Source organism: Sinocyclocheilus grahami, unplaced genomic scaffold (genome assembly GCF_001515645.1).
Source record: "Sinocyclocheilus grahami isolate Dianchi unplaced genomic scaffold, SAMN03320097.WGS_v1.1 scaffold1108.1, whole genome shotgun sequence".
In the NCBI taxonomy this organism is placed as follows: Eukaryota; Metazoa; Chordata; class Actinopteri; order Cypriniformes; family Cyprinidae; genus Sinocyclocheilus; species Sinocyclocheilus grahami.
Genome location: NW_015506287.1, coordinates 316597 through 343415, shown reverse-complemented (window position 1 = coordinate 343415; position 26819 = coordinate 316597). Strand labels below are relative to the sequence as shown.

At 37.6% G+C, this 26819-nt stretch overlaps 1 protein-coding gene across 1 annotated transcript; it reads right to left on the bottom strand.

The window, feature by feature from the left end:
• Positions 1 to 464: 464 nt before the first annotated feature.
• On the bottom strand, positions 465 to 26819 carry LOC107566875 (microtubule-associated protein 1S-like). The gene is made up of 6 exons (XM_016252433.1): positions 26657 to 26819; positions 15726 to 15827; positions 5572 to 5716; positions 3475 to 5456; positions 2035 to 2249; positions 465 to 1782 (listed from the first exon to the last, which is right to left on the bottom strand). Exons 1-6 carry the CDS (start codon positions 26811 to 26813, stop codon positions 1627 to 1629), a joined length of 2757 nt encoding a protein of 918 aa, XP_016107919.1. The 5' UTR covers positions 26814 to 26819; the 3' UTR covers positions 465 to 1626.

The window sequence follows — 26819 nt, the reverse complement described above, 5'->3', positions numbered from 1 at the left end:
CCCCTTTAAGATAATTTGTATGACAGCAAAAAATAAAGTAACGCATACTGTAAGACATGTGCAGTTTTCTGGATGATTTTCATAGCCCTTACACCATTGCAGAAAGGAAAAAGAAATGGAAAAAAAACACGGTACTTCCATTCATAATTTACAAATTTTATTTAACATTTCAAAATATGCTTACATTTATGGAATTCAGTACTGAAACATTTAAGCCTGTTAGTGACATTTACTACACTTGCTATGATATGATATTTGTTTTCTTTTTTGGCTGGCTTATCCCTGTAAGGGAAATGTAAAAAAAAAAAGAAAAGAAAAGAAAATAGTTTAACAATACTTGTACCTCAGAAAAACAATTTTATCAGCTCAGAAAAAAATACAATAAAATAAAAGTGCAATTTTGAAAAGGTAAAGCATTCACTTTTTCCATTGGCTTTATAAAAGTCCAAACAAATAAGATAATGTTTTTATGGAAATGTCTCCACCTGATCACAATGAAACATTTTATTTCTCAGAAAGGTTAGCAGTGCTGTGACAACGTACACATTGGTTGAGCTTGTCTAAATGACATTCAATAAAAATCAGAAAAGCAAGGTGATCAGCAAAAAGTATTCATAACTCAAATTAAGTGTCATGAATGATATGCTGCTTTAGTGTTTGTCGATGATGGCAAGAGCATTAAGGCATTCAAGCTTTGTACACATATGTCTCCACCAAAAGCAGCCAAGTAAGTGGGACAAAAAACGCAAAGACTATAATATTCTCCACTCTTAATAAATGCAGAATTAAAATGTTTCTTGGCTTTCACTACATACATTTTCATATACGCTTCACAAAAAATACTTAACTTTGCTACAGTGTTCACACACAAGTCATTTGATGCACTAAAATTTTATCTTGCTTACACTGCGAAACCACACTTTCCACTGAATGTTTTAATCTGGAAATGCATTTGGTACAAATTACTGTACTAGAGAAGTGTTTATCTAGCCAGTATAGCTGTGTCTGTTCATGTATTGACAAAGGCGGTGCAGTTCTGGTAAACAAAACATAATATTTTAATTGCCCTCATTCTCCCTCTAGAAGAAAACAAACTTGCTAAAGGTCTCACTGACAGACCAAAAAAAAAAATTATACTAAGGAGTGCAGGATCTGTACAGTGAAACACTGGAATACATCTGCCATTTATAAAAATATCAAGTGTTAACCTGCATGTCTGACTCTATTCTGCCATAGTTTTCCAAATGGCATCAAAACTGTGCAAAATGTATAAGTAATGTAGGACCATAAGATATGGTAAACTGTTCAGATGAAACTTGATGCTAGATAATCAACAAGATGCAATGAATAAAATCACATGGACAAGTGTAAAACTGCTAAAAATAGCCATAAAGAAAATAAATGGCAACATAGGATTCTGTGTGAACAGAGTAGACTAACATTTCAATAAGCAGCAAGTGTAGATGTGTAGAAGTGTTAACATTACAGATAAGTAAATCCTGATGAATGGAACTGAATTGCTTCGTCCTGCTGCTCAAGATAAAACGTGAGAAACTGAGAGACAACATTTTGAAAGTGAACAGAAGTGCTCTAGAGACAGGCAGGGGTGTGATTCTTCGGGTGTCTTTAAAACTCCACTTTGCATGCTGGGAAGGTCTCGTCCTGCATGGCTACGGTGCTGTTGCTCCCAAGTACCGTGATCGCTAGATCTCTCTGCCGTTCGTGGGTCTCCTGGTACCAGCGGTGCATAGCCAGCGAATCAAACGTGGGGATCAAAGTCACCTGTAGGTGAACAGAAAAGCTATTAAACAACTATTAATCAGTGAACTGGTCAAGTAACTCTCTGTCGTTTGTGTGAATTTCAACCTCAATAGAGATCTGACGTGTTGAGTGTGAGTAAACGTTGAAGTATTCCTTTAAAATTGGATAAACAATACTATGGATTATTCAGAAGGTTCTACATAGGGCATGTACACTTGTTATGTTCTACTGAGCTTGGGAAAGGTGATATAAATAAATAAAACATCTACTTACCTGAACATCTGGCCAGGATGCTTTGCCCTCTAAAAGAGAGTCGAGAATAGATCTCATGACTGTCTCCTTGTGCGGCTCATCTCCACTAATTATATAGCAGGATGAGCGGAGACGCCGGAAAAACTCCACATCGACAGTGGAAGCTGCTGAGCCAGAGGGCAAATATGCCAAGTCCAAACAGATGGGTACTGAACTTGAATTTGCAGCGACAGAACCTGCAAAGGAAAGCAATAACACTATGCACATTTGGACTTCAAAGCAGATTTACTGATCTCCCTCCATTTATCCATTCCAATATAAATGGAAAGCTTTGGGCCTTTCTGTTTTTTTTTAACACTTCATAAAATGTATTTCCGCTATTCACTGGAGCTGGTTGGTCTGATTCAAGTTTTAGAATTCTTATTAAAGATGTTCAATGAACACCAGTGAACTAACAAATGGACAATATATTCTCAGAGTTCAGGTCACTGGTTTGCATTGACCAAATTGATTGTCTTGAAGGCAGTTGATGTCTTACCTAAATTGTAACAACTGATGGTTGTAGCATTAGCCCTTTTAAGGGCATAAATTTAAGCCTTGTTCAGACTGTCAGTCCAAATCCAATTTTTGTGCATATCCGATAGGAATCCGATCATATTTTGAAAGGCAAAAACATCACATGAAATAGGCCTACAATTTAAAAAAAATCTGTTTCAAGCTACATTCATATGTGGTTTGAAATCCTACTCAAATCACATTTCTGGAAGTCGGTTTCAGTCTGACCGCTCACTGAAATTTGCATAGCTTTTTGCTTATCTCACTTTCTCATGCAACGTAAAACGTAAACACATCAGATAATAAGCAGAATCTCTTTGCAGAAACAAGGTTGTGTTGTTTTGAAGTGCAAGTCGAGAGAAAAATTACAAATACCGCTGGTCTACAAAATGTGCATTCCAGCTTCCTACGTTTCTCCTGCTGCCTCAAGACGTAATAATCCTGCAAAAACTACAACATGTTTTCATGTTGCAATACAACATCTATACTGCAAACCCCGTTGCTGTTGTTTTTTAGCGTAGGCATACCAATGCACCGTCATTTACGTAGAAACCAATGCAGATATTCAGTAAAAAGCAACAGAGTCACAAGACACACAAATCGCATCTGAACAGTTGCGATACATAATGAGGACAGTCAGACATTTAGATCAGAATTCAAGCAGATACACAAATAATTGGATATGGACTGACAGTGTAAACATAGCTTTGGAGATGCAACCTATTAGAAAATTTAAAGGTTACAGTTAACATGTTAAAATCCCGTCAGAGATATTGTGCCTTTAAATTCATTCCCTTTAGTTTATCATCTCTAAAAATAAGTCTCACTAACTGACTAGGCGAATATCCTAACAGATCCCCAAGATATGTACAAGTCATATTTCTAGAAGAAGCAATGAGCACTTACTGGATGAAGACTTTGAAGGCACTGGTCTAGATCCGCTGATAGCATTGCGGGATGCAGGTCTGGTGTCCAGACTGGACGTTGGCCGAATAGTTCCACTGGCAGACACCGGAGCACCAGTCTTTGTCTTCCCACTCTGCATTACGATGTTTGCAGATGCAGTCTTTGTGGACACAGGTGCTGTTTTTTTGGTCTTTGATGTTACATTCTTGGAGGATCTACCCTGACCATCAGCCTCTGGGTCAGCCATGCAGGCACCGGGCTGGGGTGGCAGTGGTGGTAAGTCCTTCATGGGGGCAGGTGGAGGGTCTTCAGTGACATGCTGTGAATTGTGGTGTACCGAATGGCTGCTAGGATGGTCATGAGGGTGGTTGGGTGGAAAGATGTCACTAGGGTCCTCATCAGAGTCCAAGTCCTCAGTAATGGAGGGACACTCTTCGGTGGCTGGTGGCACATCAGAATCAGAAACCGAGATGAGAGAGACGCTGACAGAGGGCGTCGTCTCCTGACCTTCCAGAGACTGATGATCACTACTACTGCACTGGTAGGGCAGTCTACCGGGCTCCAGAGAGAGGTTAGGACTTGGGGCAGCAACCTCCGAGGAGAGTCCCTGTTGGTTTTCTGGAGATTTGTGATGCTTAAACTCACAAGGTGAAACCAGACATAGATCAACATCATGTGGAAGGATGTCAATCTGTGGTCCAAAGAGGTGATTCTCAGATTCGTCATATGTGTGGTAACTATTATGAGATGTTTTTAAAGGTAAAGACATATCTGTTTTGGGGTCACGGTCTGCTAAATGTCCATTAGTGTATGCCAAGCTGCCCATCTCTTCCTGTGAATGACAAACAGGCACTTGTTCAAAGGAAACCGATAAGGAATCATCTACTTCAGTGGAGTGTGGAGAGCCAACCTCTGCAGGAAAGGAAGTGATGCTGGGAGAGCCATCGGGTAGAGTATCTTTAAAAGAAGTTGAGGAGAGAAAGCTTGATTGTCTATCTTGCGATGATATGGAGCTGTTTTCTATATTGCTTCTTGAACAACCTGCCATTGAGTTCTTGCAGACTTGCTGACTGTCGTCAAAACCAAGACCAGAGTTCCTGAGGCCTACCTTGCAATCTTCCCCAGAGACCTGAGAAGAATTGTCAGGAGATTGTGGGTAATGCCCTGAACTGTTCTTCCCAGAGTCCGTGGGGGAAACTAACTCAAGGGTTTTTTCATCTGAGCTTGTACAGACGTCGTCTTTGAGGCATCCATCAAGCTCTGTTGGCGTGATATCAAAATTAACACTTTTCTCACTCTTTGAAGTCTTTGAAAGTGGGGAGGGAAGTCCAATAGCACTGTTCGAGCCAGGGGCCCCATCCATACTGCGAAACTTCTCTGGACTTTCATCAGTACCTGTTGTAGAGCCATTCACCTGCTTGTCATTGTTCCCAGAGGCACATTCAGTTCTTGAGATCAAAGGGTTGCCTTCAACATCCTGCAATGGCCCATATTCATTTGCAATACCCAACTTTTCCAACTGAGCAGTAATGTCCTCAGGTGTAGATGTCTTTGACTGCTCTGCACTTGAGGGTTTCAGATTGTCAGGCTCCTTTTTGTCTGGCTTTGGCTTCCCTTTGGTTAAATAATCCTTTTTAGGGACCGTCAAGTCTCTCTTTAGTGAGCCATTCTTGCCCATTGGCTTTCTAGACTCTGCATTACCTGGCAAATTTCCAGCTGCTTTCTTAACATCCTTCACCAGAGTTTTGGTAGTTTTTTTGTCTTCTGGTTTGACCTCTTTCTTAATCTCTTTTTTCAACTCGGGTTTAATATCTTTCTTGGGCTTTGCACCAATATCTTTTTTCAAGGGTTCTTTCTTTTTCTCTACGTTCTCATCTTTCTTTGCCATACTTGCCACTGGCCTTTCCTCTTTCTTCCTAACTTCCTTTTTCTCATCTTTAATAGGTTCTTTCTTAGACACTTGCTTTTCAGGCTTAGAAGTTCTTTAAACATGACAGCAAAACAGACAGTTTGAGTTTGAAGATTTCATGATCATATTTCAAATGTTCATCTTCTCTTTCTAATGCTTAAAATGCATTTCAAATATGCAAATGATGCTTGTTTGCGAAGTTCTGAGCCATGTATTTGATTAAATATGCACATAGCACTTCTTCACTCACCTCTGAACAAACCAAATCATGAGATGGGTTCACTATCACCTGGGTCTCAAGCACATCCCCTTTGTGCTGCAGGGTCTTCTGGCCTGTGGATAGAGGCAAAGAGTGTGGTCTTTTAAAAAGTTTGTGTATGACCATAAACGGTGGGAAATTATTTTATATTTTAGTATGTAAAAGTTGCATGCTACAACACAGTTACAAACATGACAGCAAAACAGACAGTTTGAGTTTGAAGATTTCATGATCATATTTCAAATGTTCATCTTCTCTTTCTAATGCTTAAAATGCATTTCAAATATGCAAATGATATTTTTTACTTCAAACTATAGGCTAACATACCAGTCAAAAGTTTTTTATGTTTTTTAAAGAATTATCTTCTGCTCACCAAGCCTGCATTTATTTGATCCAAAATGCACCAAAAGCAGAAACATTTTGAAATATTTTTACTATTTACAATTTATTCATGTGATCAAAGCTAAATTTTCAGCATCATTAGGCCTACTCCAGTCTTCAGTGTCACATGATCCTTCAGCAATCATTTTAATATGCTGATTATAAATATTTAAAACTAAACAATATTGGAAATTATTAGAAAAAATCTACTCCGCTGTTTTCAACATCATAATAATAAATGTTTTTTGAGCAGCAAATAAGAATATTAGAATGATTTCTGAAGGATCATGTGACTGGAGTAATGATGCTAAAGCTCTGCTTTGAAATCACAGGAATAAATTATATTTTCAAATAGAAAACAATTATTTTAAATAGTAAAAATATTTCAAAATGTTACTGTTTTTGCTGTATTTTGGATCAAATAAATGTAGGCTTGGTGAGCAGAAGAGAATTCTTTAAAAAACATTAAAAATCTTACGGTTCAAAAACTTTTGACTGGTATGTTAGCCTATAGTTTGAAGTAAAAAATATTAATATTAATAAGGAGAGTCTGAGATTTATTTGACGGTGATTTCACATTTCTTATTTGTATGAAGGCTAAATACCAATAAAAGGTTTACATTTATTTATTTGCGCCATTTTTTTCCTAAAATATGATATAGTTTTATAGGAGTAGGTTTCATAGAGTTGGCAAATTAATTTTTCATAAGTTTGTAGGTACAGACATCTGTTGTGGCTGTTCTTGGCCGTTTTTATGAGGCTTTTTTAATAGTGTTCATATCGATATCGGAATTATATCGTATTGACCGAAATTAAGAAATATATCGTGATATACATTTTGGCCATATCGTCCAGCCCTACGAGAACCCCAGTCATTAGGTCTTCTAACATATTATTAATTTTCCATGAAAAGACAAGATTTCAGGTGGTAAAATGTCACCTAAAAAAGTCAAAGAAACCACTAAGAAATGCATGACTATATATTTTTAAATGTACACTCATATGTAGTAAAGGAAATGTGTTATTACTTTTCATATGATGGCTACACCACATATTTTTTGACATTAAAATGACATTAACTCAATTGAATCCTCTTGAAAATGGTATATAAACGTTTATCAAAATCCTATGAAACCAACATGAATAGCCTACATTTCTAAGAACTTGGCACACACGTTTTAAACTATTTTAAAAAGATTTGTCTTTAATAAATTGTTCTGTTCCTAAATGCTTTTTTAAAATTGTATTTTTTATTTATTTTTTTTAATTCATTTTAAAATTTCGTAGCCACACTAGGAAAACTTCCAACAAAATTTAGTCACACCAGCTGATAATTTTTTTAATATTGGTCACGCTTTAGTTTAGGGACAACTTCTCACTATTAACTGTGATTTTTGCATCAATAAACTTCTAATGGGCTGCTATTTAATTTTTAGTAAGGTAGTTGTATAGGTATTGGATAGGTTTAGGGATGTATAATATGGTCATGCAGTATATGTGTTTTATAAGTCCTAATAAACAGCCAATATGTTAATAATAGGCATGCTAATAAGCAACTAGTTAATAGTGAGAATTGGTCCCTATACTAAAGTGTTGCCATTATAAATGCTTAAATTAAATTAGTTAACACTGATTGAAAGCCTAAATAATAAAACATTTTCAATATTAAAACGAATTCCTTCTATTCTTAAAACACATTTCTTCTAGGCTTATACAAAGTTTGAATTTCAGAAACTTGCCAACAAATCCAAAATTCAGCTAGAAATCAATGCCATTAAAACAGAATCTGCGTCGCAGCGTTCTTGCAGCACTCACCATAATAAAACTCCAGTGAAGCTTTCCTTAAGCGCCTTCACCATGCCTCAGATCTTACCAAACAGTAATTAAGTGTGTGGCGGCCCTTCCCCTGCCACGCATTACAAACAACTGCAGCACAGACCATCACATCTGCAGCTGAACACAGCTCTTCAGAACAGACACATGAGGGCCGTAGCTGAAATATAACAGCATGTGGAAACAGAGCGCTACTTATGTTGTGTACGGGACGCTGTCAGACGTATTGGAGGCTCTTGTACAAACACACACCCAGCTGGTTCTGTTCTCTGTCATTTGTGTAAATAGGGGTGAGGGGTTTAATCTGATCTATCTGCTGCTCAGGACATTCTGCTGGGACCAGCTGCTCTGACAAACACATCACAGCTGAAACTATACCTTGATAGCAGTTAAACTAGTACTATGAGTTACTAACAAAAAGGAGCTTCCTACATGTGGACATTAACATGTTTTTTAGAATTCTTCTAAAATTCCACAGAAACAGATCTCAATCAGTGTGACAGCATTAAACTTAAAAAATATAAACGAATAAAACTAAAAACTGAATCGACACATTAAGAAACAGCTATTTTTCTACAAAGAAAAAATTTAGTAAATATAAACTCAATATACAAAAAAGATAAAGAAATCCCACATACAGATACACTTTTTTTTGTTTGTGACATTTTTTAATGGACTGCCTGAACAAACCAATTTGCGGAAAGAGTGAGTGAGTGAGCACGCGAGAGAGAGAGAGAGAGAGAGAGAGAGAGAGAGAGAGAATGAAAATGAAAGAAAGAAAGAGTTTTATTTTTCATAGCTTCCATAGCCATTTTTCAGCAAGTCAAAAAAAGGTGTCAAATCTAATGAATTCATAACATTAAATGAATTTAACCAAAGATACATGGTTAATTTAGGCTATTATTAAAATGTTATTAGTTTTTGTGCATATTTGACAAGATTGATAAGCATCTCATTTCAAATGAACCATTGACATGCTCGCAAGCTGAACTCTCGGAGAGAGTGGAAGCCCACTTTTGATTCTTTTTAATTTTATTTCAAAAACCAGTGAAATTCCACATTCTACCATTAATTCCATTTTTATTTCTGCTTGGAAATCATAAGGCCTGAATGTAGAGTTATCAAACCAACTGGAATTTAAAATTTCCTTAAACCCTTTCAAACTGGCAGTCTTTCCTACCCAGATACCATAAGTATGTCTCCAAGATTTCATTTAAAGGCTGCTTCACGTGTGCTGGAATAAAGATGGATCTTTTCTCTAGATTAAGGTGGATCCAGAAACAGGATTTACTATCTACTGCCTTGGGCGAAAAAGCTCGCTACTTCCAAAATGTACACAAACTCCATCGTCCTCAAACAGAAGACAGCATGAACTCATCATGAGGGATGAGAAGACTCACTGATGTGGTCCTACACAGAGTTTTATCATTTAAAAATGTTTTATTATACCATACAGACAGCACTGTGGACATAAACCCATTTCCAGGAACAGGAAGGAGAAAGCGCTTCTGGCAGAGATCAGAGCGATCTGCCAGTGACATTCCTGAACAGCTGCTCAAAGATTAGTCAGGATTAGTCAGCATGTGTTGCTGGAAATGACTGGGTCAGTATACCTGTCACAATCAGCGGGAACTAAGCCAACATGAACACACCGAGTGACAGATGCTGCCAGTGTGTACAGACAGGAAGACTGAAGGACAGTGGCCAGTGACGGGGTAAAGACTGGACACAGGTTGTGATGGGTTTTGTCATTGTTTTAATTCCATTTAATTATTTTTCCCCAAAACTCCATTCCATTCCATTTTTCTGGATTATGTTTTAATGGTTTAATTTTAAAATTTTAGTAAAACTTTTAGTAAACCAAAAAATCATGTCTAATCAACTATCAGTTTAATAATTCATTTTTACAATGACAGGGCCTAAATTTTTTTTATTTATTTCAAATGAACATTTCAGTGGTAATCAAATGAAGGAATAACACATTAACAATTTAATTACTATTTTAAAATGTAACCAACTGAAAAAATAACTATTTAAAGACTATAAACATGGCTTTATAGGGGTGTAGGCCTTTTATTTTTGTTTGTTTGTTTTAATTTTTCTGGATTAATAATTTAAAATAAATAAATAATATAGACATTCATTCATTCATTTAGGGACTACTTTTTTTTTTTTCATTTAAGATTTAAAGGGGTCATATGATGCGATATCAATTTTTCCTTTCTCTTTGGAGTGTTACAAGCTCTTGGTGCATAAAGAAGATCTGTAAAGTTGCAAAGACTAAAGTCTCAAATCCAAAGAGATATTCTTTATAAAAGTTAAGAGTCAGCCACACCTACCTAAAACGGCTCGTTCTAACACGCCCCCACATATCTACATCACGATGTGGGAAGACTTGCAAAACGCCACCCAAATGTTCACTCAAAGAAAGAATGTCGTGAAGGTGCTGTGTGTTTCGCTGTGAAAGCGAAACTACTTTGTTTGGTCTTCCAAAAGAGGACGATATCCGCTTCGTCATGCCTGGAGCTGATCCGTGCTGGTTGCGGAGGAAAAACAACAACTTCGTGCTGTGGATCGCCGGATCGGCTTTCACCGTGGACGAAGCGGAGTCCAGCCCGGGGTCGTCACATGTGGTTGCCGCAAGCCCTCTGGCCGCTCCTTCGTCGAATCCGCCGGCCTGAAAGCGAAACTACTTTGTTGGCCTTCCAAAAGAGGACACAACTAGAAATCGGTGGTTAAATTGTATTTACAACACTGTTCCAGAACAGTTCAACTCAAATATTCAGATGTGTGCAGCACATTTTATGGAGGACTGTTTCCTGATCCTGGGAGAGTAGACTACAATGCCGGCAGTCCTGACTCACAGTCTGTAAGTACGTTTTTTTATATTTGAAGAATTTACCACTGACGATTCAAACGTGAGTTTTGAGCAGTGTAGAGTAGCGTTTGTTGTTTGTAATTTCTCCAATCACAAATGCAGACAGGGTTTTATGTTTACGCGGCGCGATGCAACGCAACGCGTAAAAAGACAGTAGAAGTCATTATAATCCGTAATCATGTCCCCACTGGATGCAACAAATGGCTCATTTATAATGGGTTTTAATGTTTTTGAATCATGGCTTTGGCTGGACAGGGCATCACAGTATGGTGAGGGGCGAAACATTTCCATCACACGCTTGAGGTATTCGCCAATCACAACGCTCTGGATAGCTGGCCAATCACAGCACACCTCGCTTTTCAGACCGATGAGCTTTGTAAAAATCGACACTTTTCAGAAAGGCGGGGCATAGAGGAGAAACAATAACGTACAGTATGTAGAAAATAGTGTTTTTTTAACCTTAAACCGCGTAAACACATTTCATTACACCAAATACACAAAATAATGTTATTTTTAGCAACATTATATGACCCCTTTAATACAATTTTATTATTGAACATGGTGGCAAAAATTAAGACAAAACTTTTCAAATGTAACCAACTAAAAAAAAAAAAATTTTGTGCAGGAGGTTTACGGTTAAAATATGGAAGAAAAAAATGGTATTCCTTAAAATAAAATAAATGAATAATTGTATTATTATTACTTTGAAAAGTACATTGTACTGTGCAGTAGTAATACATTTGACAATTACAAGTTAAACCAAACTTTTATTTTGATGTTTTGTCACAAAGAACATTGAGTTTCTGCATGTATGACGACAATTTTAAATCAAATACAATAAAATGTTTTTGCGCTTTAATATTCATCGACACTGATCCATATCGCTCTGAAGTGTACAGCCCAACTTTTTATTTATTCCAAATTCACCAAATTCCATGACATACTGCGTTATATTGAAAATTCCATTTGATTCCAGATTCGAGATTTGTCACATGAACAGTTAAGTACAGAATATGACCTGCAGTGAAAGGTAAATCTATAAATGTATGTAAATTTTATGACTGAATTCCACATTTCCCTATGGGTGGAAGACTGATAGAGAACTTTTGGGAACTTCTTCCCAATCATATCCAAACTCTGCTGCTTCAACACAGTGCCTTCATTGTACAAGGCAAATCAAAACACTGAGAGTTTGAGCTCCCTGTGATTTTAAAAGCACAAAAATATTAATTCTTAAGCAACACACACTGAAAGGCAGTGTTGTTCTGGGCACAGAGACATTTACAGTCACAGACGGGTCTTTGAGAGGACTCCTCTATGAGGTGACGCTCATGAAGAGAACAGTTTGAGCCTGAGGGGAAGTTCAGATCAGATAGTCTACTTCACATCAAGTCAGGATAGGAGATATTATGAACCAAATCTTATCTTATTCTTATTTAACTATCATCTTATGACCAAAGGCTTCACTTTTGCACTGTATGGAAGCCTGTAAGAACAATTACATAGAAATACGGGATTTTTTTGCTTTTTATTTGGGTCTTTATCGACGTGAAATTCAATTCAATTATATATAACTATATTTAGAAATATATCAATTAGGGCTGCCACTATGGATGGGCGATATCTTATTGTTTGCGATATACCGGTAAGAATTCTCCACACAATAAGAATTCGTCTTCCCGCGATAATAACGATAAAGTCTAGTTGTTGACATATTTCTGTGTGCGACTGTGTGGAGTGACGTGAAGGAAGGCGGACGTGAAATTGAGCAGCTCCTTCTACAATCTAGAACAGGTTTGGATAGGGCTGTACAGTGCCACAAAAATCAGTCTGAGCCTTGAGTAAATGTACAACAGTAGCACGTGTGCGACACAGTTTTACATGTGTATGAGTCGTTTACAAACCTGTTGTCCAACAAAGATATTTTAATTTATTGACATGCTTTTTCTCCATATTAACTTCATAACAGTCGAGTGTTTGAAATAACTTATTTTTGTGATCAGACGTGGTTTCGCATCACAGAATAAGGCAGAAATCCTACTATTTTATAGCATTATATACCATGATAAAGGCTATGTCGATTAGCATTGCATTATAAATATACTTTATCCTTATAAAAAATACCCAAGATTGCTTGAAGAACACAAATACCATATATTTTGTGCAATCGCATGTTTATTGTCTTCAGGTTTCCTCAATTAAAATTTCTCTATCCGCGTTTTATTCAGCTACAGCGATCACTGGATACTTCTTCCTGGAGCATTACTTCTACTATGCATATGTGGAGTTTCTGCGCAAGGGCACCCTCCGGCTTCCAGTATGAATTAAACAGTCATTACATTAAGTGTGTACTCCGTAATACTCACAACACCCTATTTTGGGAAAAAATAGGAAAGATAATACTTTTCTCTAAAGCAGTGGTCACCAACCCGTCGATTGCGATCGACTAGTAGATCTTTATCACTATCCCAGTAGATCCCGAAAAAAAAACAGTAAAATAAGTACAAAAACTTGCCCTATAATTATAATAAATTTTTTTGTGGTAATAAAAATACATGTACGTGAAAAACAGCCTTTAAAATGACTTAAAATACATATATAATAGCAATGAGGCAATAATAATTAGTTCAAATAAAGTATCAAAGGCAAGAAATCATATGGTTTTATTGAACGAAACTGTTAAAATACATAATGTATTATAAACAATAGCTAATGTACATTACGCATTACAACAAAGGCCTGGAGGGGCGCCAACGGCCTGACAATTGTTTTTACACATTGCTGTGCGAGCTAATCTTGGTTTAATACTGACCAAGCACCATTTCATTCAAATGTCTACTTAATCTTTAATATTTGGCCATTTCTTTATGACAGAAATGCTATAGTCACTGTAATTAAATGAATATGTGGACATCAAAACATGTAAACTCAGAGTGAGGGCCTGAGCTTTTATTTTGAAACCGCGATGCATTCTCCTGAGTTTGCGTAGATTTATAAATTATTTACCTTACAAATCTGATGAAATGGCACACGTTGCATTCCCAGATGAACATTATAATAAACCCAAACTCACAACAACATGCAGAGATGGAGTTTGAGACGCTCCACACGTGTAAATGATAACAGTTCCTGTGGAACTACTGTGAACGGAGCCGCTGTGTGACGCACGTACTTAACCTACACGCATGTAAATAATTAAGGCTCATATACTGTATTAGAACTGCATCGCATATAATTATTTTATTAAATTGTAGCGTTTGTGAATTCGCAATTATGCTTAATTATGATTTTAAATGAGTTTAATATATCATGCAGCCTTGGGAAACAGTCTAATAATGTGTTTTATACATTCTCGTCTGTGAAATGCACCACGTATTTTGCCGGTTAGTCGACACAAGCAAAATGAAGTTGGGAGAATTTTTTAAAATCGAATAGTAAAATAAAAATCAACGAATCACGACAGACCTAATATCAATCTAAAAAGAAAAAAATAAGAAAAAAGTGGCTAAAAACCATTTAAAAAAAAATACAAAAACTTTGCTTTTGTATTACTGCCTTTCAGTGAATACATGCTATAATAGTATAATAAATGCTAAAATTCTACAAGTCCAAACCTTCAAAACTTATCGGAAGTGATCGGAAAGTGATCAATCTCTCAAAGAAAACATGATGTGCTGTAAGCACCTCAACAAAGTCACTAGCCAGTACAGATCCACTTTGAAACCGTTAATTGCTCACAGCCAGGATGGCAGCAGCTGGTCGCTAAAAATGAAAAGCCACTGCGGATTTAACCCTCACTGTATGACCATGCATACAAGACAAATACTGTCTATCCTGAACTACTTCAGCAAAGCTGACACGCAGGTGACAGGTGAACTGCAAACTATAGCCTGACGGTTTAATTTGCGTGTTAACCACACTTCACTAACACAAGTTAATTAACCTATCATGACAGTATCTATTAATCCACTGCTGAAAATCCACCAGACAAAGGATTTTTATATCTAGTATCCATAACAAAAATATAGATTTCAATTATTTCTCCACTGCTGAAGTCAGAGAAGAATCAGACCAGCCAATGATCACTCACACTCAGCATCAATACATCACTTATGCACATCACTGTGCCTTTGAGATAAAAGAGAAGAATATACAAGACACATTTAACAGGGTTCTGAGGACTCCCTTGGGCGGCACAGGTTTAATATAAAGTGGTAAAGATGATTTAGGCCTGGAGAATTTCAGCTGTTCTATCAGCTGCCGGTCTTTTCTGCCTTACTCCAGTCTGAAGCCTGACTGGAAGGGACTTCTTTGTGCATTAAGGACATGTTAGTTTTGCTAGGGAACAACATTTCTTAAAGAAATGCAAAATCACTTGTAAAATATTTTGCATTCTCCCAAAAAAATGTTGTGTTCACTTGCAAAACGTTTGCATTTCACCCAAGAAACGTTGCGTTCACTTGCAAAACGTTTGCATTTCACCCAAGAAACTTTACGTTCACTTGCAAAACGTTTGCATTTCACCCAAGAAACTTTACATTCACTTGCAAAACGTTTGCATTTCACCCAAGAAACTTTAAATTCACTGGCAAAACGTTTGCATTTCACCCAAGAAACTTTACATTCACTGGCAAAACGTTTGCATTTCACCCAAGAAACTTTACATTCACTGGCAAAACGTTTGCATTTCACCCAAGAAACTTTGTGTTCACTCACAAAGAAAGTTTTGTAAGGGAATGCAACATTTCTTAAAGAAAATTTTTACGAAAAGAGAGAATGCAAAATCATTGGAATAGCCTATAATTTGATCCTTTTATCCTATAATACCTTTCCATCACTATGTCCCTTTAGGGTCTCCGTATAATACTCTCAGATAAACATTTAAATAAATCCCACACAATTTCACAGATCTCCCTCCAAAAAGAAAATGCAAAAAAAAATAAAAAATAGACAAGAGCAAATAGTTCATATGTAGATTTTTTTATTCTTACCTTTGAGGTCTTCAGAGAAGAAAGCAGAGTGTCTTGAAATAAACAGCTTTAGCTGTTCATCTATGTTGCAGGCGGTCAAGTCGACGTTCCAGGAGCGAATACCTACACAAAGATGAAACCAGTCAGACTGCAGTCAACAAGCAAAAGCTCAATTATTCATGGACCACATTCACTGTCTACAGAAGATACTGACATTGAGCACTTTCACTGACAGACAGCATCCTGTGGTCCATGGGCCAAGAGACACTGACACAGACTGTATTTCTAAACCTTTTTAAAGAGATTTCAGTGTCTGTGGTGAAAGAAATTAGTAGGTGAACCACCACTTTCAGAGTTTTTGTGAAAACATGAGACCAAGCAGCGTTCTTCTTTAAGTACATATTTTATAACCAAACAAGAGGTCAAAGTCAAAGTCGGTTTGAGTTTTTGTTCTCGGGACAGAAATAATGCAAAGACAGAGAGGAGGAGAAGTTATACACAATTCAATACCTAACTGGAAAAAACGTCCCCCCGAGGCATAATAAGATTACCTCTTTCACCGACTCACTTAAATAGAACTCTACTACTGCAATGACTGCGTGTTTTTCCTCACGTACTGCCCAAATTCTCAGCAGTATAGTGGATGGTAGCAATAGCAATATACTTTGGCAGTACTCTTTGTGTTTTCCTAGCATTTGTAGCCTCTGATTAGCGATATAGCATGACAAAAAAAAACTAAAAACAGACGTGAAACAAGTAAGCTCAGGAAATAATGGATCTTATGGAATGTCTCTCTCATATGTTGCATTCGGAAGTCCAATTTATTTTAGTGAATCAACTTAATCAGAAGATTCAAATCAATAATTCACATATTTTTTTCCATTGAAATATTTAGCTAAATGCTGTGGGTTTTATAAACTGTGTTTTCTAGTTTAATTGTTGTATTTAATAGTTATTTAAAATGTATCCGTTCAAGCTTAATGATGTCAACCTCAAGTCCATTTATTAAAAAACTAAAATAAATAGCAAATTTAGCCGTTTCATAATATATACTACATAAATTGATAGTCTGATATATATTTAAAATATACTGCCATTTATATTAGCTTTAATGCATTTAGCTACATTTTAGTGGGTGTTTACATGACACTGTTTTCCAGTAAAAATTGGCATTACATTTTAGCCATACATTTAAGCGACAATGACATTTTGGGGGCCTGCAAATACAAACTTTTTAAAACAGGTTTTTAGTTTTTGAACTATGTTTTTCTGTTTTTAAACTATAAAACCATGAATTTGTTAAATCCATGAAGCATGCATATTTCGTGTTCAGTCTACAAGCTGTGTGTGTAGGTGCATAGTGTTTATTTATAAAGTGACATCGCCACCTACTGGCCTGGCATGAATAATAGTATTTTTAAATTGTTTTCACGGTTCCACGTGAATGGGAATTGTTTTGACAATACTGTTGTCCATACACAAATCTTTTAATAAAATGACCGACATATCATCAAGGCCAATTTGGCATTTTTCAAATATCGGCATTGGCCGATAAGTTTTTCTGTTTGGCCGATGTGTTCGAGGCAGGACTTTTATTTTGACGGCGCTGAGCACACACTGGTCACATCCCCCCTCATGTTCACGGTCATCGTTCAGTTCTGTCTAATATGGATAGAAGTCTATCTAATAATCAGATAGAACTGTTAAACAAAGGAATTAAAATGTATACAAAAAGTATTATAACAATTGCTTTAATATTATTATTAACAGAAAGGCAAACATTATAATACTTTCTCATTTGCTGTCAGCATTCAGCAAATACACATTGAAATCATTTGAACAAACCTTTGAATGACTAATGAACATTTAATTTCACAAACCTTACCGTCTTAATCGAATCTAGTTGAGATCTTGTGAGGTGTGCATTTGTATCCTGCATGATCGCAAGTTTTCTGCGTGACGGTCGGTCCGTGCAAATTTAATGCAGACAGGTGGAGAGTTCAGCTTCACTGGAATCACGCGATATACAAACTTTAAACTAGTGATTTCAAATTATGCTGTGCTTTATGCATTTGCCCACGGTCATATTCGTGTCATTTTCATTGTGTGCTGTATGTAAAATGAGTGCTACCTTGGCTTTATTTGAAAAAAATATATATATATGATTCCCAATGCACACAAACTTCCCAGAATACCGTGTGCACTGTTGGTTACAGTGTTTACTTTCTTTTTAATTAAATTTTAATTAAATATTTATTTATTTGTGAAAATGCTTTGTCTTCTAAAGTATAAGTATGTTTATTTTACACAATTATTTTTAATCCATTTTCAAATTATTTCAAATTTCTTAAATATAAATTAAAATAAAATGATATCGGCTTTATATCGGCCACCCTGCTTTCCAAGATATCGGCAGTCAAAAAAACCCCATATCGGTCGACCACTAGTCTGTTGCCAATAGTTTAGTGATGTTTAAAGCACAGCTCAAACTCACTTTCAAACCAAACAGCTTTCTGTTGGTCAACATGGTGAATTAGTTTGACAAATTCAAACTAGGGCTGCATGATATATCGTTTCAGCATCGACATCGCGGGATGTGCGATGTTTACTGATCGTTAAATTTATACTGATCATTTTCTTGGAATACACCGGACGTGACACGCTCCGCGTGCAACAGCTAAAGTCTGTCTATACTGAACGCGAAAAGTGACCGCTGCAAATCATTTGAACTTTGTGTCAGTTCGTCAAATTAAACGAGGCTGTGGGGGATTTGTCGTGTCACGCCGCATCCAGTGTAGACGGCATCACTGATTATAATGGGTTCTATAGTATTTTGTCACGCCGCTCATGTCTGGTGTACACGGTGAGAGCCACGCAGATGCACGTGAACACCGACTTCCATTCACTTCCGCGTCTATTTGTGCCTGAAATGACACATACGCGCGAAATTGTCAAAATGCATGTTTCTGCAAGTATCCTTGTAAACACAGTTGCTTATGGCTTAGGTGAAGGTAAACAAGTGAGAAAGAAAATGGATGTGTAACAGTATATTGGTTCACAGCAGTTTAAATTTCCGGAGGCTTTCGGTGTCATGAATGTTGATCAAACAACAAAACACTTTTGTAGCTTTAACACAGATTTATTAGATTGAATTTATACAGTGAAGACTATGTAGTGTTATTTTACATTTGATTATTCAATTTCTGTACCTGAATAGTATTAGGGTGTATTCACACCTGTCTTGTTTGGTTCGATTGAATCAAACTCAAGTTCGTTTCCCCTCTTGATACGGACATTTTTGGCAGGTGTGAATACAGCAATCACACTCGGGTGCGGACCAAACAACCGTACTGAGACCCAGCTGAAGAGGTGGTCTCGGTCCGCTTCCAAACAAACTCTGGTACGGTTCGTTTAAGGTGTGAATATGACCCGACCTCGATCCGACCCAATTGCAGAAATCAGGCTCAGAAACAGACACTGTTATAGTGCTGTTATTTGCATTTCAATGGCTTAAATCACTAGTTTTTAAACCACAATGCTTAAAAACACATGCAAATGATGAGTTTTCATGACCATGGCGCACAGCAACGTGACGCGAGTGCGCTAAATAGGCTAAAGCTTGCCGCAAAAATGACCATGACTATGTTGGGATAAAAATAGTAATGAGATATTTGAATTATTTATCATTAATAAACTAGTGTTTTATGAGTCAGTGTCGCAATTAAGTTGATGATCCTGACTCGCCATCTCATCATTGGACGCGCCTTTAGAAAGAAATGCATCTTTAACAAGGCTTGCAAAATGTCAAAATCCCTGGTAGCCCTTCGGGCAGGTTCTCTTCAGATTTTGGTAGCCCGAAAATTGAACTAGCCCAAATAAAAAAATACCTTTTTTTTTTTAAATATAGAAATTCAGATAGGAGTTTAAAATGTCAATCAATTTTTTTCAATACACAAATATAAACAAATATGAAGGAAGGAATTTTATTTCACCATTTACAGGGTATCTACAGAATTTTTAAAAATAAATTTAAGGCAATTTATGACCCATTTTAAGAGCTACACAAGTTAAATGAACAGTATAAGTGGGGTTGGACAATGTCTATGGTAACATACAGTACTGAGCCATAAAATTACATGATTTACAGTTCAGATTAGGGCTGCACGATAAATCACATGCGATATTTAACGCGCATCTTATCAGTAAAGCCGGTTCTGTAATCAGCGGTAAATCTCCATCACGTGCGGGCTTTCACATTGAGCAGAATTAATTACACGGAGCCGTTGTTCACTGACGAGCTGCCCAAAACCACATTCATATTTGCGCGATTTTTTGACCAGCTCATGTAGTTAATGCTGCTCAATGTGAAAGCACGCACATGATGGAGATTTACCGCTGCTTACAGAACCGGCTTTCTGACAAGATGCGCATTAAAAAAATCTAATACAACAGCATTTCAGCCTTTAGACAGATTTTTATGAAAAGGGATAAATCAAGCATATAAATTATGTAAATTTAAAATGTATAAATATTACCGTCTTAATTGTTTAGATTTTTAGAAGGCACATTAACTTCCTTCTCATTTACAACTCTGTGTTCGCTGCGTAAAAACATGAGTTGATATTTGCTATTTTGTATTATAATCACAAAGAAAGGCTTACTGGAAATGCAAATTAATTCTCTGCCACAAGGTGGCGCTTTAGGAGCGCTGAAATATTGCGGATTCCCCGGTAACGGCTGCACACAAAGCAGCTCCGTGCTCATAAACGCTGCTTTATCAGGAATTATAGGTAAAATGAAATTAAAATGCCAACGACACGTTTCTGAGGACAGTCGGTTCCTTTCAGATACATTTAAATAAAGACATCCGCGTCGCGTTTTGACTTGAAACGTGCAGCGCTCATATTTATTCAATGACATCATTGCCTTTTGAAGTTTAATCCAGCCGTATCGCGACTCTTGTCTTTCTGTCCCCAACTGTAAGACCTCTTGAAATTATAATTAAGACATTTCTTATACCATTTAACATATTTAAAACTTTTTATGGCCTTAAGTTTGATACAACTCACTTTAGGAGTTTTTAAGGACCCGCGGGAGAGCTGCATTTACAACCTTCTACAATGCGAGTAAATTGCTCGCATATGCGAGTAAATTTCCCACTAGGCGACTAAAAAAATTTCTTTAATTAGCCAATGGCTAGTCAATTTTCTGATTTTACTCGCCGGTGATTGAGTTAGATGCAAAGAATAAATTAAGCACAGATATAATTTCAATGCCTATTCAGTCCGCATTAAACACCGCCACTTAGCTGACAGCGCCCTCTGTCGCTTTCTATCACACGCACACTCAACGCAAGAGAAAGAGATGCTGCATAAAGAGAACTGACATGTGATGATATGCAAGTACTGCAGTAGAAAACCTAGCTTAGCCGGTAAAACAGACTTTGTATCAGGATCGCGCAGTTTCAAATGTGAAAATCTCACAGCGCACTCAAACAGCAAACGACATGCATCTTGTCGTGATAGTGTGATGGCTTCAAGCAAAGACCCTGAGGAATCTGCGATCGCAAAAGGGTTTCAAACTCAAAATAAATAAAAAAATGACAGCGCAGAGAAACATGAGCTTTCTGTAAAAATGAATACAGCATATTATATCGCAAAGGAGGAATTGAGTTTCACTCAGATGAAGCCATTAATTATGCTGCAGAAAAAAAATGGCCTGGACAATTCTCCAACGTATGATAATGATGTCCGCTGCGCTGAACTCATTTCAAATATTACCGCAGATTTACAGGATATAGAGAAAAATAAAGTGAAAAAGTCCAAGTACATATCAGTCATAATTGATGGTGCAACAGATTCTTCTGTGAACGAAAATGAAGCTATCTATGTCAGGTATTTACATGATGGGTTGCCAGTAAATCATCTCGTCTCGGTCACAGAGCTGTCACATGCTCATGCTGATGGTGTGACTGACTGCATTCAATCCTCAATGTCAAAATTTGGATTAGATGACTGGAAGCAAAAGCTTGTTGGATTTTGTGCTGATGGTGCAAATGTGAACATGGGCCAAACAGCTGGTGTTGTTGCAAAACTGAGAGTGGACAGTCCAAAACTGATAGACATTCACTGTATGGCTCACATGCTGGAGCTGGCACTTCTTGGGGTTTTTAAAGATGTGAGCTTAGTGAGTCGTGTAAATGACACCTTGCACTTGATTTGGAAAACCTACCATTTCAGCCCAAAGAGCAGCAGAGAACTTCAGACAGTTTGTGAAGACCTTGAATCTAGGTTCTACAAACCAAAGCCAGTAAAAGGAACACGTTGGGTGCCTCATATAAACAGGGCACTGAAGGTCTTCCTGAGAGGAAAAGACGATCTTGTTAGCCAAGCTGGGCAGTATGCAGCTGTTGCCATTCATATGGAGAATTTGGCCCAAACCAGTCACAATGCTGACATTGCTGGTAGAGGGAAAAAGGTTTTCAATACCACGAGGGATCTGCAGTTTGTTGCATTTTGTCATTACCTGGCTGATGTGCTGCATGAGATAGCGATATTAAGTCAGACTCTACAGAAGGCAGAACTCATCCTACCAAGTGCTGTTGCTGCAGTTGAGAGCTGTCTGACCAGTCTTGACTACATGAAAACCAACCCTCTGCCAGATGGTATGCTGGAAACTTTCATCACACAGTGTCTGGAAAAGCAAACTCCTGGTGCTCATATCACAACTTTTCAGGACATTGACTTGAGAGGGGAAAGAGAGAGCCTGATGGACAATCTGAGAAAACAGATGGAGCATGTATGTTCAGCCTGTGAGAAACACCTTCATGCTAAATTGGATAACCTGCTTGGAGTTAACAAAGATCAAAATGCACAAGCTGTGATGTCAGCATTTGCAATATTCAACCATGACAAGTGGCCTGATGACAGAAAACAACTTGAACTATTGTACGGCAACAAGGAGCTGAGGGTACTCACTGAATGGTTCAGAGAGAAGCTTGTTCAATCTGGATGTTAAGTTGAAGAAATCCCTGGGGAATGGAGACGCTTGAAAAGGCGAGTGTCAAGTCCTACTTGGGCCTGTACCAGACGCTGCTGCTGAAGCAACCCTACAGAGATGAGATGCAAAACATTCTTCATCTTGTTCAGATTCTTCTTGTTCTGCCAATCAGCTCTGACAACTGCAAAAGACCCTTCAGTGCCCAAAAGAGAATAAAATCAGATGTCCGCAGCAGTCTCACATCCTCACGCCTTTCAGACCTGATGCTCATTTCAACAGAAGGCCCAGAGCTTCAGCAGTATGATCCATCATCAGCTGTGGAGAGGTGGTTAAGTGGCAAGAGAAAGCCATTTGCTAAGAAATGGTAGAATAAATCCATATGCAACCATAAAGAATAATTCAGACAGACAAAGTATGTTTTGTTTAATTTATTTACTTTTTTTTGTTCAGTTGCATCGTTCATGCATTTCATGTAAAAAGTCTGGCGAGTAAAATTTAAAATTTACTAGCCAATGACGACTCAAGCTTCATTGTGTCCGTAGAGGGTTGATTTAAAATAGCTTTTGGTAGCCCGACTGGAAAACACAATAGCCCCGGGACGTCGGGCTAGCGATTTTGTGAGCCCTGTTTACGGATTACTTAATAATAAGAGTTTGTGTTTTGGCTTTGAATTATTTCGTTTTGTAGTCATTTAAAGCCTTCTATAGATATATTCATCATGTCTGTAAGGAAAATATTCGCTGAGTTTCGGTTCATTTTTGTGAAGAGCTCCTGTTCAAGACCGAGACGGCAAGCGCATTAGTGTTGGCCTATGGATATGGTCATTTTTCAAATCGTCATATCGCCAGCCCGTGACATCACCGATACATGATATTATCGTGCGTGCGTGCATGGGTGGGTGGGGGCAAGAGAGAGACTCTATGTACTAGGGATGTAACGATTCACTCAACTCACGATTCGATTCGATTCACGATTATTATTATTTTTTTTAACAAAATGAGATTTAAGAAATTATAAATTAAATGTGTCCTTTTTTTACTGCTTGGACAAAATGCTGCACATGCTCTTTGTGAATTGAAATATAACACTATAATAAATAAGCAAGTGAACTAGCGGACTTTCCTGGTGTAAATACACCCTTAGACTTACCTGAAAAATGTAAAGCACTGTTTGTTTCATTTGTATCTTTATTCTATTATATTTATCTATGCTTGTAATTTGCTTATTTTCTATGCTGATTTACTCACCTAAAATCACCCCAATCATTGATTATTTTTTTTCCAAATAGAGCTTTTCAAGCCATCTGGGGATTTTTTTTTCATATCGCAATATATAAAATCGCAGAAAAATAAAATATCGCAATGTGAGTTTTTTCCAATATCGTGCAGCCCTAATTCAAACCCAACCCAAAATTTACGCTTTTAAATGTTTTGCCACAAAATTCCCAATCGCATGGATTTCTATTGAAATAACTAGATTTCGCTGTGAAAACAATGGTAAATGTGACTACATCTCAACTTCAAATTACAAAGTAGCTTGTTTCTAAGTAACTTTTCCAACAATGGTAGCTATAGGCTACGTGTTGATACGCAAGTTACTATGGGGTTGCTAGCATGTTGATCAGGCGCTTCTCAAGAAGCCACACGATACGTTTCGTCATTCACGTCTTATGAACAAACGTTGCACACTTACGTTTGCACACAAGTGTGTTTTAGCTATAAGGATAAAGAAGTGTGGGAGCTGATCACGTTTTAATGAAAGTGGTGCAGAAAGTGCTCATGATTTACGAACTGCGGTCACACTCTCAGTAGGGCTCAAGAAGGGCCAAAATGACGAAAAACACACCACTGCAGATGCAGAACGAGCGGCATGACTGCGGTTCAACTCAACAGAAGAATTCCTTCCTATTTAAAGTCGCTGACAGCATTTAAGACTAGAGGTCGATTTTGCCGATTAATCGGCACCGATAGTTGATTGCTGGAACTATCTTTTTAAACACCCAACTTCAAGCTCATCTATGCCAAATTGTTCATTCTTGAAGTAAACTTGTGTCCGTTTGGTGATTAAATAAACTGTTTTAAACCGCTGCTCGAGTTGAACGCGACGCGTCCGGAGTGTGTGTGATACCGGTGAGTTCTCCTAGACTCAGCGCTGTGCTTTTATTTTGATTAGATAATCATCAAGTGTTCAAGAATAGAAGCAGTTAAAGTGTGAAAGTATACATACAACATCCATATGTATACAATTTTAATGCTATAGCCTTTGTGTATATATTTAAAGATGTGCATCTTTATGCATGACAGTTGAAATGAAATGGTAACACTTTAAAATAAGAGACCATTTGTAGCATTAAGATTAATGAAAGCTGTGTAAGTATTGTTCCTTTTTAGAGTGTGTTCATCTCTATTTACTATTATTATTATTATTATAATTTTTACTAGTGTGGTTCAGTACTGTTTTTGTTAATAAAGCACTATTTTAGTTTTTGTTCAGTATCAACTTCAAAACTATCGGTTAATTAATCGGTATCGGCCAGTGTGGTCCAACCTAGCTATTGGTATCGGCAAAATCCACTATCGGTCAACCTCTATTTAAGACAGAAGAAATCGTATTCCTGTCCGATTACCGAGGTGGAAGCTGCCACCAGGAAGAGAAGGAAACGCTGGCAACAGTCACAAAGAGGATGTGTGCATATCAGTCACACGGCCCTTGTGTATAGTCACAGATAAAGAGACAGAAAATCAAAGGAAAGCAGATGATAAAAGAAAAATAACAACAGCAATCCCAGCTGCACACACACAATCATCTCTAACCAGCCTGGGCTCCCAATCTTACCAACTAGAAAGTGTATAAACCCCCTCTTAAAAGCCAGCAGGGGTGGAAGACCAGCTTAGGCCAGTCTAATCAGTTTTCTTTCAACAAGGCAGATGTATCTCGCACATTTTAAAGATGAACTTTGAACCATCCAGCACAATGAGGAAGGAGAGTCTGCAAACACAAGACTGGCTATATATAACTGTGCAAAAGAACTGCTTCGCTTTTCAGGGACTTTCAACAGAGAAAACAAGCCATTGATGCATATCTGCTGCTATATGAATGCGCTTATCTTTCTTTCATAAGAGGGCGTGTTCAGATTGGAGGATTGCAGGCTGGGAGAGATTTCAAGCTCACTGTCTGAACAGGGAAGTCACGTCGGCTTAGCCATGCTGAAGTAAATCAGCTGCATTATTTATGTTCTGCAGACTGGGTCTTTTCAAGTGCTTTGGGATCCAGGGGCCAAGCATCTCACAGAAGAACCATGAAATACTATAAAACCAACACCATCATTTACACCTGAGATTATAGGAAACATAGGCTATCTTTGTAAACAGAGGCAAGGACAGTAGACTGTTATTTAGTCTGCCGAGTCAAACTTTGAAGAACTTCCCCGTGTTGATTTAAGATCCTACACAGGTTTCATGCCACGCTTGAAAGCCCCTGTTCAACAGTAAATAATATCTATGTATGAGCCCTCTGTGGGCATTCATCCTACTCAGCTGACAAGAGGTCAAGGTCACATGAACAAAAAGGGAGTCTCTGGAGCTGATATTTGGTTACATGCATGCCATGTGACAGCTTTCAAGACTTTCAGTGGTAATTCTGCATACCATCTACTCATCAGGCTTTTATATTGGATAACAAGCAATACAGTCCTTTTTAAAAAATACGTCTAAACTAGTCGGAGAAACTTTAAACTATAGTTCTTTCTCTATATTTTAAGATATTTTTTTACAAATAATAACAATAATGCTAATAATAACACTCCAGCAACATGAGCTACAAAAAGAAACTACTAAAGTTGCTACATTGTTTCTCTCTCTCTCTCTCTCTCGTTGTAAGCTCAGAGTGATGGGCGAGGGAAGCGCGCGCTGGCTCTCATTCAGTCACCACCCCACAGTAAGAAGAAACTTTACCTCTTTCAGTCTCTGACACGAGTAAATCCACAAATCCAGCCGGACCGGTCTGTCCAACAATGACCAGCACAGAGTATCTGTCGCTGCAGAAAGCGGCTCGAGCGCTTCTGCTGGAGCTGTCCATGCTCGCCAGCTCGCTGATGTGGTCTGCCGCCATGTTGCA

Excerpts from the sequence above, each read along its gene's own strand:
- LOC107566875 (XM_016252433.1), bottom strand. The coding sequence starts at position 26,813 with ATGGCGGCAGACCACATCAGCGAGCTGGCGAGCATGGACAGCTCCAGC. Across the intron at positions 15,828-26,656 it reads CGTGTCAGAGACTGAAAGAG|GTATTCGCTCCTGGAACGTC; the intron begins GTAAAGTTTCTT and ends ATCTTTGTGTAG. Across the intron at positions 5,717-15,725 it reads CTTCTCTGAAGACCTCAAAG|GCCAGAAGACCCTGCAGCAC; the intron begins GTAAGAATAAAA and ends CTCTATCCACAG.